Source organism: Leptinotarsa decemlineata, unplaced genomic scaffold, assembly GCF_025532065.1.
Source record: "Leptinotarsa decemlineata unplaced genomic scaffold, Ldec_3_MD MMD2_tig00000008_RagTag_RagTag, whole genome shotgun sequence".
Lineage (NCBI taxonomy): Eukaryota > Metazoa > Arthropoda > Insecta > Coleoptera > Chrysomelidae > Leptinotarsa > Leptinotarsa decemlineata.
Genome location: NW_027412537.1, coordinates 1620239 through 1634604, shown reverse-complemented (window position 1 = coordinate 1634604; position 14366 = coordinate 1620239). Strand labels below are relative to the sequence as shown.

The following is a 14366-nucleotide window of genomic DNA, read 5'->3' as shown; positions in this document are numbered from 1 at the left end:
ATTAATCCTCCACTATTGGTGATTCAGCATTAGAACATGACTGGCCCTGACAATGTGTACATGCCAGAGAACACAACAGTCCAATTTTTTTACAACCACATTTAGAGAGTAAAGTCTGAATAGGTTCTAATGCATTGTCGACCAACTTCCAACCACAGTCTTTTGAGTCTAGCTGATAACCAAGCCACACTTGAACTTGGTAAAATAGCCGGAAAAGCAACTGAGGTTGGAGGAAGACAAGCACCTGTTTCTTATTTTTAGGGTTTTTTTACGAAACATGACTATCGATACTTATCTAAGCAGGTGGTTTTTTTCGGAACTTTGTACATAGAAAGAAGAAACTGAATCCCGTTGGTGATAATTTCTTGTTGAGTCGAATTACTTTTTTTGAAAACTTCAGCACATTGAACTAAATCTTGTTTTTCAAACATTTTAAAGACTATTGCTTTACCCCACCTGTAAAATGCAGAAGTCGTATCACAGCCAGTTATTGCGTCTAAAAATAGCACATGATTTTGACTCTTTGCAAAAGTAGATAAACTTTTTGACGAATATATTTCGGTTTGACTTTGAGCTTTTCCTGGCTTCAGAAAGAAAATTGTTTTTTCAGGTGGAGTTCGAGCAGTAAGAAGTACGAGTAAGTCTACATCTTCACCAACAACAATAGTTATATTTGTCAAATTAAATTGCTCTGCAGCTGTTTCAATAATCAGTACGTCGGCATCGTTATTAGCCTGTTTAACCAATATATTTTCGCCAATAAACTTATCCTTCAACATTGAAATGAACCGAGATCTGTTGTGAGTATTTGCAAAAAAATTCTGTTGACTGGTAGGAACTGTCATAAGTTCATCAAATATAATATCGGAAGATGAAGATGTTGCTAAAGTTCAACGACGTTGTTCTGTTTCTTTAATATTTCTCGTGCAATCATCATAGCCATCAAATACGACCGTAATTCTGGCACCAAAATGTCTACGTATGAACTTATTTATCTAAAATAATGCTAAATGTTTCTTCACTATCCTACACAACACGATGTAGTAAGTCAATGAAGTATGCCGTATTAATTGTTAATTTCAATATTGACCTGTTGGAAACAATCGTTAATGGCAGACTTCTGTGTTTTACGCATCCCGAGGTTATCAAACAACGATAAAATGTAGGGAGCCAATTCATATTCATAATATTTCTCAATTACACGTATATACCAGATGTATATACGTGGCATACTTATGCATATTATGCATATAATGACGATTACAACTTTTACAACTTTTTGACTCGTCGTATCCCAGAAACGGTACATTGATACATTATCTGTAGATAATTTTATGATCTACAATTTTTATCGAGGGTTATTTCATGATAAAACTTACCGTTTTCCTGAAAATCGCGAAAAACCAATTTTTTTCGAGATTTTTGACCTTTGACCTCGAATAATTTTTTTTCCAGGCATTGCAATCATTCTGAATTTCAAAATCTCATTTTTTACTATGTTTAGAACAATTACACGCATTTGCAGCTTGTTGTAAATTTATGTACCTTCACTCTTATTTTTTAGTCTAATTTGAACGGAAATCAGGTCGCTTGAATTTATATTCTCTTATGGTAAATTTAATTTTTCGATAACTCCTAAGATATTGATTATATTTATATGGTTCAGAGAGTAGGTAACTCTCATATGTATGAAATACTTGCGGCTGCTAATCTAATATATTTATTTGATAAGGATTGTCATTGTTTGAAAAATATTTTTCGTAAAGACTCAAGGCTCGATTTTTTTATTACATCATGGCCCTCAAAGGGTGCCTAGAATAGCTAGGAAAAGGAGGTCTATCATGGATACTGAGTCAGTAACATTTAGTGGGCTCACAGTCAAACATTTAGAAGGACTTTCACCTCCACTAGAGACACCTGTCTGGGTGGGGGTTCTCACGTCCCCCGCTGCAGGGGGTGAAAAATGTGGTTGTACTCCATCCTGTTGAAACCATAAAGAAGAATGACCTACGAGGTTTGGTAAAAATATAAGGTGCAATATTCCCACCTCAATGACAATACATCAGATTAAGCTATGCAGGAAGTTTTGGTCCCAGATTTGTTCAAGCGTAAAGGAATTTGCTGACCTGTTTAGGGTGAGACTGGTTTTTCTCGTGATGCATTATGTCAATAATTTGGTGTAAGACAGATTAATCGCCTCTTCGAGAGCCGTCTGCACCATCTAGCCTCTTAGGTTTCTCAACAGTATCGAGAGTTGAAGAGGGCTGAGGACCGTTTATTCGATCTCCATCTCTTTTGTCCACTCAGGATTACTCAATCATTCTCAAATAGTCCCACGAGTAGCCAGGAAAATAATTTATATCATAGCAGAGCCAGGTGTAATCGTGAAAAGACTTTGTACAATGCGTCCAGTATCTCAAAGGTTCCGTGAGTGATACTGAGTGGACCCAGATTCATACATCACTTGGATGATAATCCTGGACTACCTCCTGATCAATGGAAGACCTATTGTGTGCTATTTCTTATTATCAAGGGTAAAGACTAGGTTCTACTGGAAACCACAAATTGTTCACTTATTATCAATGGCAAAGACTAGGTTCTGCTGGAAACTTTGAGTCATACAGACACATTGTTCACTCTAAAGTATGAAAAAAACCCTATTCAGTCGATTATCTATTTACTGGAATAAATATTGAAAAAGAATCTGGAAAGTGACAGAAATCATATAGTTGGATAAGTAACGAATTACACATCACCAGGTTGGATTACTTGGATCTTCTCAATGAAAAAATTCTGCCTTACCGAACTCCACTCGAGACCCCACTAGAAATCTTGACAAAATGTTATCGACCTCATTCTATTATATATTAGAAACTTTGACCAGGAGGTGCTAAAAAAATTTATATTGACAGAATATATATTTATGAAATTGTTAAATTGAGACAGGTTATTTTGAAATTGTTTGTGATGATGATGTTGATTTTGATGAAAAAAATTATAACACCGAACATCTTGTAAACACTGACCTATTGACATCCACATAGTCGTAAACAATTCTTAATCAACCTGGAGATATATAAAGACTTGGAAAAGATGGTCTGTATCATACGTGTTTTGCTTATTTTTCCACCAAGCTGATTACGCATCAACATTTAACAAAATGAAGAAATTTGTATTGTTAGCACTGTTCCTCTTCGCCACATGTAAGTATCATATTTTTGTTCGACACTGTTCATAGATTTATTATTGATTTACTATAAAATTAGGAAACAATGATATGTGATATGTGTTATTGGTGGTTCAGAAAGTGACTTTTATTATTGAACATAATAATAATAATAGGAAGTATTCAAAAAAAGAAAAAGATTGTGTACTCGAATTTACTTCACTGTTAGTTATTTTATTTTAATGTAATTCATTTCACACGTTATAACTTCTCGATAATAATAAAAAAATTGACACACTTACTGTGTATACGCCAACCAATGTGGTTTATAGGTTGAAAAGTTGGGGAATTTAATTTTCGTATTTCGGGGTATCTTTCTGAACAAGGGAAAGCAACTATGAGCTCAATTTTGACCCACAGACAAAGATTGATATGGTCTAAAATTACATACGTTAAACGTTAAAAGACCTTTCTCCATATATTGATTTAGCTTGATGGGGATGTTCATTAATATTATAAAACCAAGTTTTAATTCGATTTTTTTCCTAGTGATTGAAAAATCGTCAAACATATATGTATAACTGAGAATTATTGATTAATATAATTAACATTCACCTCAGTATGAATCCAAATAATACAAAATATGAATCGATACCAGTGAAGTTTGAAAATTCAAAGTTTGTTCACAACATTCGTCTAATGTACAATAAATGTAACACTTTACAAAAACAACATTATTTTTTTCACTATACAGCAGCTTTATCGTGCGTTCAAGTATTTAAGTAACACTTTATTAAGAAACTTTCAGTAAATCGTTCACAAAACCGCAAATCTTATTTTATTGAAACTTCCACAGCTTATCTATCTAATTAAAGAACGTATATGTTGTTGTTTAAAATATGTTTGAAGTATGTTTTTTCCATTAACCAGCTATCGCACCCCTACGAATGAAAACCCTCAGAAGTCAAAACTTGTGTTAGCTATGTACTAACGAGGTCTTACCTTTTAACGTGTGATTCCCCACACGATTAGTAGTTTCAATTCTAAATCATATACATTCGTTTTTGAACTATAATTAGATTTCTCAATTTTCTAGTTTTTCGTAAATAATTCCAGAACTATTGACGTTATGAGAGAATATATATTACCTACCCTTTCCAAGACTACTTAATCCTGGCAGAGATATTTGAATATGGACAACTCCAAGATTGTAGACTATTTCGTTGGTCAATTAAAATCCACTATGAAGAGCACACACTGTGGACACTCATCAGTAACCTTTGATCCTTTCTGGGATTTGTCTCTTCACATACCACAAAGAACTGGCCAATTGAGTTTGTCACATACTTGGATTCTTTCACAAGAGAGGAAACTCTGGATGGAGATGAAAAACCAACGTGTTCGAGGTGCAAGCAAAGGAGAAAATGTACAAAGTCCTTATCAATCTATAAGTTTCCCCGTATTTTAGAGATTAATTTGAAAAGATTCTCTCCAACGGAAAGATTCAGAGGCAAATTGAATGTTTCCATTGACTTTTCTTCAGATGGATTAGATATGAGCAGTTATGCAGCAAACAATGTGGCTCCTTGTCGTTATAATCTATATGCACTTTCAATTCACAATGGGATTACTTACAACGGACATTACACAGCATATTGCAGACACCCTTATAGTGGCACGTGGAATGAATTCAACGATTCACACGTGTTCCAAATTTCGCCAAAATCACTTGTGAGCGATGAGGCATATGTCCTCTTTTATGAACAGGAGGGAACGAAGCAGCACCGATGTGATTTTTTTCTTCTTTCCCTTTTTTTATAATCTTGGTTTTTTGAATTGATTTGTATTTCATGATTGTTCCAAATGTCATTATTTATTGTAATATTCAATATTAACTTAGTGAATTATGTAGATCAGGTTCGAGAAAAAAAACTTGATATCCGGCAATTCCCGAACTGTTCTTTTCACTATTCATTTCACGACTTTCTTTTGTAATACTCAACACGAACAAGATTGACCTACCATTGTTTCTGACATTTTCTAAGTCGATTTAATTTTTGCTTTTTGCGTAACTGGTTAACAGAAAACAGATTTTTTTACTAATTTACTGTCTTTATGAAGATTTATGACGTCGAATACTTTCTCATATCACCAACCGTTCCGAAGAGATTGAGAGAAATGTCAATTTTTTGATTTTCCGTATTCAGAAATAATTCCCATAGTATTAAAAATATTGAATAAAATGTATTCGACTTTTCTTACTCTGAAATGAAGGTAATAAGAACATGAAAGTCTTTTGAATTTTTTTTAATTCATTATATTACACATCTGTAGGTACCCTTTTGGTCTATTCAAAGATATTCGTTTTTTAGCTTAGAAATTAGCTCAGTAGTGGTTTCTATATCAACAGAAAATCGCCGGAAAATGTGTTTTACTCAATTTGATTTTCTATCGGTTGTCATTCCCAATCAATTCCCACATAAACTCAATATTTTCAGTCGATTTCTCGTTATTTTCAGACGTAGACAGACCAAGAGCAAGATTTTTTATTTTTGAATTCCGAACAACTTCTCCAAGGGACCCATGGGTATATTCCCTCAAATGAAAAAGATGGGGTCCCGTATGAGGGCCATACTTGCCCATTCGGAAATAATTAATTGATTTGATTGAACATGTTTCCAATATTATTCAATTTGTGAAATTGTACGCCTATAGGCCTTATGCTGATCAATAAATAAATACAAAATACAATTTCGATGATTAGATGAGTCTGAATTATTCAATCACCAAGATTGAAAAGTTGCTAACTTGGTAATTTAGTGCATTTCATCTGTTCGAACTTTCATTGATATGAATTGATTTGAAATCCCTGGAAGAATTTCACGACGATTCGTCAGTCATCACCCGAAGATGATTGTGGATACTAACAATCGAAACGTCGAGAAATTCATTCAGAGATTTCAAATCAATTCATATCAAATTAAACATTGGAAGTCCGAACTAATGAAATGCACAACGAAACATTGTCAACCACCCTCAAACAAACATTGGTAATTTAGGTTCCAACAAAGTTTTCCCTAAAAAAAAAGACGCACAGCAATATTTCCGTATTTCTCCGAAATTTGACTTTTTTTTATTGCTTAATTCAGTTATTAGTATTTATTTTCTTCACAAAATGTTTATGTTTTGGTGTGATCTGTTACAGCATGGGCCGAAGAATCTAATGAATCCAGTTCTTTGGAGAAAGAAGACTTCGAAGAAATCGCAGAGTTCGCCAAGAACAAACTCAACACTACCATCATTTACGATTTAATGAAATTGGTCAAAAAGACACAGGAAAAATGCCCCGATATTGAGGAAAAATTAGAAGTGAGTTCTGCACATAAAGTAGTTTACGTAACGATTTTTTCTACTATATGACCGCATTCCATCTTCAATAATTTCAGATATTTTTACGTAGGGGCCAGTTTATTTCAGGAAAGAAAATGTATAGTTTGGTCCCTGGTTTGGTTGTATGCTTCTAACGTCTTTTCCATTCATGAACAATGAATATAGGAAAATAAACACCCCTAGACAAGAACGAGAAGTAAAAATACCAATCTTTACGTCACCCACAGGAATTACTACGCAGTCATTTACTGCCAACCTACAAAAAATAAACATCCATCCATACATACATACACATATAAAACAAGAAGTGATAACTAAAACCCTTAACATAAAAAAATAAACCCTTTCCTCCTCCTCTCGCGCAGGAAGAATACCAGCGAGGACTACCCCCTGTGAGAAAAAAAGTAATAATAATAATGATTATGATTCGATAACCATTGTTACAGTTCCATTTGCGCAAGAACCGATAAATTATTTCAAGCAAACAAAAAAAAACACATTTCAGAATGTAAGATGGTTAGAATGGTGAGCCACAGAAACTCTGTGAAGATCTCTTGCTTTTCCCAAGGCATGGTGATCAAGTCAAGTTTAGAGTTAATTATTGAGTAGTATATATTGAGGAGGCCAGCTTCATCTAGACTGGAGTTCTTTTGCCGTATAGCATAAAAGTCTTTATTTAGATCCGTACGAACATTGTCAAGTACTTTGAAACAAACACATTACAGATTTGTTTTTCCTCATTCTGGTCAAATGGGTTCTCAGTAATTTGATTTTTGTAGACGTTGGAGTTTTATAAATTTCGGACACGTTCTGGGGTCGCCATTTTTTGTAGAGTTTCACGGCCACCAATTTCGAAGTATTGATTATAAGTTTATTAACGGTATTCATGTTGGAAACGCCGTTATCGATATGGAAGTTATTTCCTATGATTCTATAATCTTTCGGAGAACCAGATGCCTGTTAGGGTTGGTGTATGAGGTCAGCTGCACTCTTTCCTTTGCTGCGGTTGCTTGGCAATGGTCGGGCAATTTTCTCCCAAATTTGGAAAATACTGGAACCTCATAGACTTGTTGCGTTTTTATTTCATCTATCTGACACACCCATTCCTATCTATCTTATTTCTTATAGATACAAGTTTAACATGGCCTTCAAGAGACGTTTATCATATTCTTCTGAACATAATTTGGGACATCCATACAATGTCGTTCAATTTGTCGTTCAATTTGATTGTTCCTAGAGAATAGCACTGTGATTTTTCTGAAGTCATCCCTGATTTATTCAAACAGTTCTTCAATTCTTTTCTCAGACGGTCTTTCCTGAAGGTTATTTCATGTGTAGTCCTGAACATATTTCCTTTGTACTTTTTATGTTTTTTTCATTTCCTGATCTAGTAACGTACTACATCTGGTTGAGTTACTATATATCGTGTTGATTATCCGTGTCTGACAAGCACACTTGTTACTTCTTCCGTTACCGATTCCTGAATGTCCATGCTTTCAAGAATAGAATCAAAGTTTTTTGGTCTACCAGTTTTTTCAATCTTCACAGACTCTACAAACACTGTTTTTTTTTCTGACTTCTGTCACATTTACTATATTTCTGTCTGAATTCTGTGTGAAATAAATCTTTCGTGAAAGTTAGTACGAGGTAAGAACAAATTACCTAGAGTTCTTCTGTGTCTTTATCGGTTTTCATTTCCCCAAACTGAGTTCTCAGTTTTCTCATTAATATTATTTGCCGATAAAATTCTTACTCTAATATACATTTCGGAGATGCCTCCAATTTTTACCGCTAATACTTTATTATTGTTCAATTTATTTTTTTTATTCATAAAACTCATTGTATTCGAAGGCATCGGGATATTTTTCCCTTTTACTCGAAATTTTGATTCTGAGAAAAACAGATTGCTTGATATAAAAGTATTGGTGTCGAATTTTGTATGAATCTCTATCTATCAGAGTATAACTTTTATCCATTTCAAAGAAGAGTAAGCAGAATATAATTCTAGCATGTTTCTGCTCAAATATTGAGTTTATGGGTTTGATCTTAAGGGGGTCTTCTATCGATTTGGAGCGGACAGTTCAAAGTATGAAACCTAGTCTTAGTTTCATTTTTAATCAAGATTGAATTATAATTCATTCTTCTTCTCGTTAACAGAATTGAAATTTATTGAACCATAAATAAGAATTTGAATACTCCAATAAATAATCCGTTTGAAAAATACCTGTATTTTGGTTTTCTTCTCTTGAGTTCTTTTTTTCATTCGATTTTATACAGTAAAGATCCAAAAAGATGACATTACTACTATTATTTTATTATGAGAAATACTAACCAATTAAGCTAGAGTAATATTGAAATTATTTCAGTTGTTCAAAAACATAACCTATATTTATGTGTTTCCCATTTCTGTGCAAATTATACGTGTTTTCATATAAGTAGGTAGTTCCGGATTTTGCCGTGGTCTTCTTTGCTTATAATTTCAAAATGTTTCTACAGTTGCCACAGTTGAAGTTGAAACGTTTCTGTTCTGTTCTGTTTTTCCGTTATCCAACTAACGCCCTCTTACGAACGACAACTCTCAAAAGTCGAAACTTGTGCGAGCTAAGGACTGACGGGGTCTTACCTTTTAACATGTGATTCTTAACACGGGTTGGACGATAGGAAGTGAAAATCGATCGTCAGGCCTTGCGGTTTGAACCAACGGTTTACACAGCGGTTGATTGAGTAAGTGAAACTAACCACCTACGACAACCCACCAGGCTATCGTCTTACCAGATTATAACCAAAAGAGACCACGACAAAACACGGAAACCAACCAAAACAAAAATGCGTTATGTTTTGCGTACCACATAGATACTCATAGACTAAACTTTTTCTAAGGAAGTTATCGCAATGAAAATCAATATACACACTCTGACTTTCTCTTTTAATTCAACAAGAGTTCTCTGGGGTAAAAAAAATAAATGTGTTTCCTATGTATGCTTTGTCCTACAACAAAGTAGTCCATATCAAGTATGACGTAATACTTTTCTCTACATTATTTAATGTGAAATAATTATCACCGGGGAGCCATTGAAAGGTTTTCTGAATTGACTTGATATTTATCACAGAGAAATTGTTAATACAATATCATAATCCCCTAACTTGAGCAAATACTCACTTTACCCCATCTATTCTAGCACGCTGGTGAGGAAATTGGAGAATGTATCGAGAAAATTGAACTTGGATCCGAAACATTCTGCTCTCTGCTAAGAAAGAATGGGGAGAGATGCTCCAAAGCAGGTGTTGAAGCAATCGCTAGCTGTTTGCCAGAGGAATCCAAAGAGCTTCCGGCCATGCTGTCAAAAATTATCTGGGTGATTATAGACCAGGCATGTAATTCCACCGTGGAAGAAATATTGGGTAAGTTGAGAGTTTCACATCCTAGTGAAAAATTACTGATTCATTAGACTTAGAATATTAAGCCTGAACGTAGAAAAAAGAAAGCTCGAAAGTCTCCGAAGAGGTGTTTTTTGCATATTAGTACTACGACAAACCATAAACCAATTGAGAATGAGCTTGATTTTATACTTGAAATTTTTTGAAATTATTGGAAACCAATTATTTGAATACTACTACCAAACTATGTTTGAATACTAATAAAAATATGTACAATGAATTCGATAATTTCAGTTTCAGTTCATAACGAAATTTTTAGTTTGTTTTGAGGCAATTAATTCCTAAACTACTTATTTCACGGAAAGACAATAAAAAATGGGATTTTCAAAATTTTTCAATTATATATCGTGAACTATAGCAATTACCAGAAAACTCTAATGAAGTGTTTTGTTCAACTTCTCAACAGAAACAAAAAAGGTTCTGTGAAAACGAAATTTTCAGATTTTAGTTTCAACTAGTTCCACAATTTCAAATTCATGATTTATGGACACTATTGAGTACAACAAAAATGTTTGATAAACTTTTTTCATAACTTCAACAATACGATACATATCGCAAAAATTACTTATTTTCAAAAAAAAAATTCTAATAATTCGACTAATATTACAAAATATATCTTTGCATTTTATGGCTATCATAGTTCATGTAGAATTTTCTTTTCCCAACAATATAGGGACTTCTATCAGGGACTTCCAAACTTTGACAATTGATAACGGCCATCTTGTGACAAATGTGATTAAATGACAACTAATTTCACATCTGTGAAATTAGTTGTCATTTAATCAGTCTGTCTTGCCAGATCACCATGGACAGATATATCATTCACCAACACCAAATAATCAAATAAGTCCAATGATTCAGTAAACGATCGACCAACACCCGTACGTCGACGAAACGCCGAAAACATTACCCCTGTCTATGAGAGTGTGCCGGAGAATCCTTTCGCAGACGCGCACCCGTACAAAATTAAACCGACTCAGGAACTGAAGGTGAACGGCTATAGATAATGACGTGGTGTTCGCTGAATGGGCTCTGAGTGAAGCAGTTGGCAACTGAGCCTAATTTTCTTCGAAAATCACCTACCAATTTATATGAGATCGAAAAGCGTCAAATGCACTGTTTGGTGTAGATTTTTGGGGCGTCATCGATACATATTTCTTTGAGAACGACGTCGGCCAGGCGATCACCGTCAACGAGCACTCTATGTCGATGATTACTAACTTCTATTGGCCTGAATTGAATGATCTGGACACCAACGCAATGTGGTTTCAACAGAACGGCGCTACGTGCCTCACTCTCATGTCACATTGGATATTCTGCACGAGTGATTCGTGGACAAGGTTATCTTATGTGGAGGTGATGTGAACTGGCCATCGAGATCGTGCGATTTGATCCGTTAGAATTTTTCTTGTGTGTTTTTTGAAGTCGCAGGTGTATGCGAATAAGCCACAAACCACAGCGGTCTTCAAAGCCAACATAACTCATGCCATCGGTCAAATTCACCCTTATTGGAGTCATGGAAAATTGGACGTTTCGGATGCACTCACGCAGATAAGCCAAAGCAGACATTTGAAAGATGTCATATCCCACACATAATGGCATCAATAGGTCTTTCAAATGAATAAAAAAATTCGATGATATCTCACACACACACTTTGTATTATTTGAATTCAAAGATAGGAAGATAGTTAGCGCCTAATGAAAACCCTTATAGTTAGAATAAAATTGTAAAGGAGTTTTTTGTAGATTTTTTTGGGAGCCAATATGAAAGATTTTTAATTTCTATGTGATTTGGAAAATTACGAAACAAGTTTTTTTCGATTTCTCCCGTACTAGCGAATTTTTCAAAAGTGTATTCAAGTTTTTGTGTATCTCAACCCATTTGGAAGATAATCGTTCTGAAATTACAAGGGTTGCCGAAAGAGATCTAGGAAAACACCTTTCTAATTATTCGATTTCAATCAAACTTGGACAGTCTGGAGTTTCTCACATGAGATTCAACGGATGGTGTAAATTTCGACTCAATATATTGTTTTCTTCGAGTATTATCTTATGTCAAACTTCTGCACACGAACATTGGAGAGATAATTCGAATATTTGAAAATAATGATAATAATAATAATAAAATAATAATAATAGCCTTCATTCCTCACATGAATTGTACACTTTATATATGTGATAATGAGCTAATGAAGAGGAGAAAAGGACGGACTTCATTTCATTTGGAGTCACGACCTCACTGTAATGTTCTTCCACCCAACCCCATAAATGCTACCCTAACGTTATCAACCTTTTCGAGGTATCAGCATCATTACACTTCCTTCCAAGAATGAATGTTTCAAGTTTATATAAATCAAAACGAAATATTATTTCTTTAGCAGCGGAAATTATTCTCTTTCACGTTTTTATATCAGCTCTCCAATGATTCGAGTTGAATAAAGAAATTATTTTGGACAAAAAAAGTTCTTCACTCTCTTTCCGTTCTTTCAATGGTAAAGAACCTCGGCCTTCTAATAGACCGTAGGCTCATTTGGAACCCGCACATCATGTGCGTCAAATCAAAGATCGAGGGTCGGATAGCTAGTCTGTACCCTCTGATCAACAGAAGATCTAAAATGAGTTTAAAGAATAAAATTACCATCTACAATACGATGTTCAAGCCTGTCATCATGTATGCTTCAGGCGTCTTATGACAAGCGGCTACGTATAATCTCTCCACTCTGGAGAGATTACAAAACAAGTTAATGAGGATAATTGTGAATGCTTCTTGGTTCGTGCGGAATGAAGCCATCCGCAGAGATTTGCAGCTGCCTTCCATTCGGCAGTCCATTCGGTCGAGGAATCGGCTAGTTTTTGATGGTGCGGAAACTCACGAAAATCCGTTAGTTAGGGAAGCTACAGAATATGCTGTAGACGACCCCTCCCGATATAGAAGGCCCCGACACTCTGTCGAATGAGGCCCTCATGTCCCCCGTTAAAGGATGAATAGATTTATCATCCATTCCACCCCAGCCAGGTAGGGGTACCCCGTGAAGGGGCGGTACTGATGTCTGAGGACTTCATGCCGCCAACATCCCCTCAGTCATGAACCCATTTGTCCTTCTTCGACAGCTAGAAGGGTAAGGGAGCTGGGCTCCAACCTGGATGAATCGAAGACGATTGGTCAGTTCTTTGCGATAGTCTTTATTACTGACAGATCATCAAGAAGACGACCTCTCAAAGCTTACATGAGGTTGGAAAGGTAACCATTTGATACCTCGATTGTTGTTCGGAAACTAAGTTGAAGCTTTCACAAGTAGTCAAAACATGTCTATCATTCATTTTTGTGTGATTATAATTACGATATTAGTGTATTGTAGACACATCTTTCTCTCCAATTGACTCAAACATTCCAATGGAGGTGTTCGAATAATTGAATTTATTCAATTTCAGAATTGTTCAACCCTTGTGTACTCAACGAAGAAGCAAGTAAGTCACCAGAATGTACAGAAGTCAAGGACGCTTTAGCCAGCCACAAGGATCAACTTCCTTCAAAGAGTTTCGTTTGTTCGTAAGTATCGTAATTCAAATCTACCAATACACATCACCTCCACCTCAATGAGATCAGTTTTTTCTTTTTTTCAATTCCTCGTGCGTAACGAATTTGGCACCATTTGAGGCATAACTCAATTATTTTATTCTGGAACCACATTTTTAATGAGGAATTGTCATAATATTGATTTCTGCTAAAACTGGAACTTGATCCACCTACATTTTCCAATATATGATTGTTTTTTTATAGAATGATACCTAAAGTAAGAAGCTGTTCTAAAAAGTTCGAAAGCGGTTGTACAAATCCAATCACTAAGAATGCCAACCTTCATTTCCATGATGCTGTTGAAGAAGCGATCAAAGAAGATTGTGATGCATTAAACAGAACCTAATTTCGAAAAGAAAATGTCTATTGAAAGCAATAAAATTATGTAGAAGAAAACATTGTATTAGTAATTTGGCCGATTATCTTATTGCGGTGTGGAAGGATGTTAATGGAAGGGGGGGATTCATATAAAAGAAAAAAATCATATATCAAAAACTACTGTTGAAATGCAATTATTCCTAAAAATATTTAGAAAAATGAAATATATGGTAATATAACAAGAAAACTTAATGAATAGTTATTAATATAACTCTGAATGTTCTGCAGTCAGTAGAAAAATTTCCATGATGTTGAAAATTATGGATACATTGATTCAATTTCAACTCAATTTCAAAAATAATCTGGCTGGAGAAATTACATTTGTTGTGGTGTTATTGAGTGTCTATGATTAAATTCAAAAGGGGAAGATTAGGTGGAACAGCACTCAAACATTGATGACAAACCGCTGACACGTGT

General features: G+C 34.8%; 1 protein-coding gene across 1 annotated transcript; it reads left to right on the top strand.

Moving 5' to 3' along the window:
* Positions 1–3049: 3049 nt before the first annotated feature.
* LOC111511652 (uncharacterized) lies at positions 3050–13967 on the top strand. Its single transcript, XM_023167683.2, has 5 exons — positions 3050–3203; positions 6372–6535; positions 9736–9958; positions 13427–13544; positions 13776–13967. The coding sequence occupies exons 1-5, from the start codon at positions 3161–3163 to the stop codon at positions 13915–13917; spliced, it is 690 nt and encodes a 229-aa protein (XP_023023451.2). The 5' UTR covers positions 3050–3160; the 3' UTR covers positions 13918–13967.
* The last annotated feature ends 399 nt before the right edge of the window (positions 13968–14366 follow it).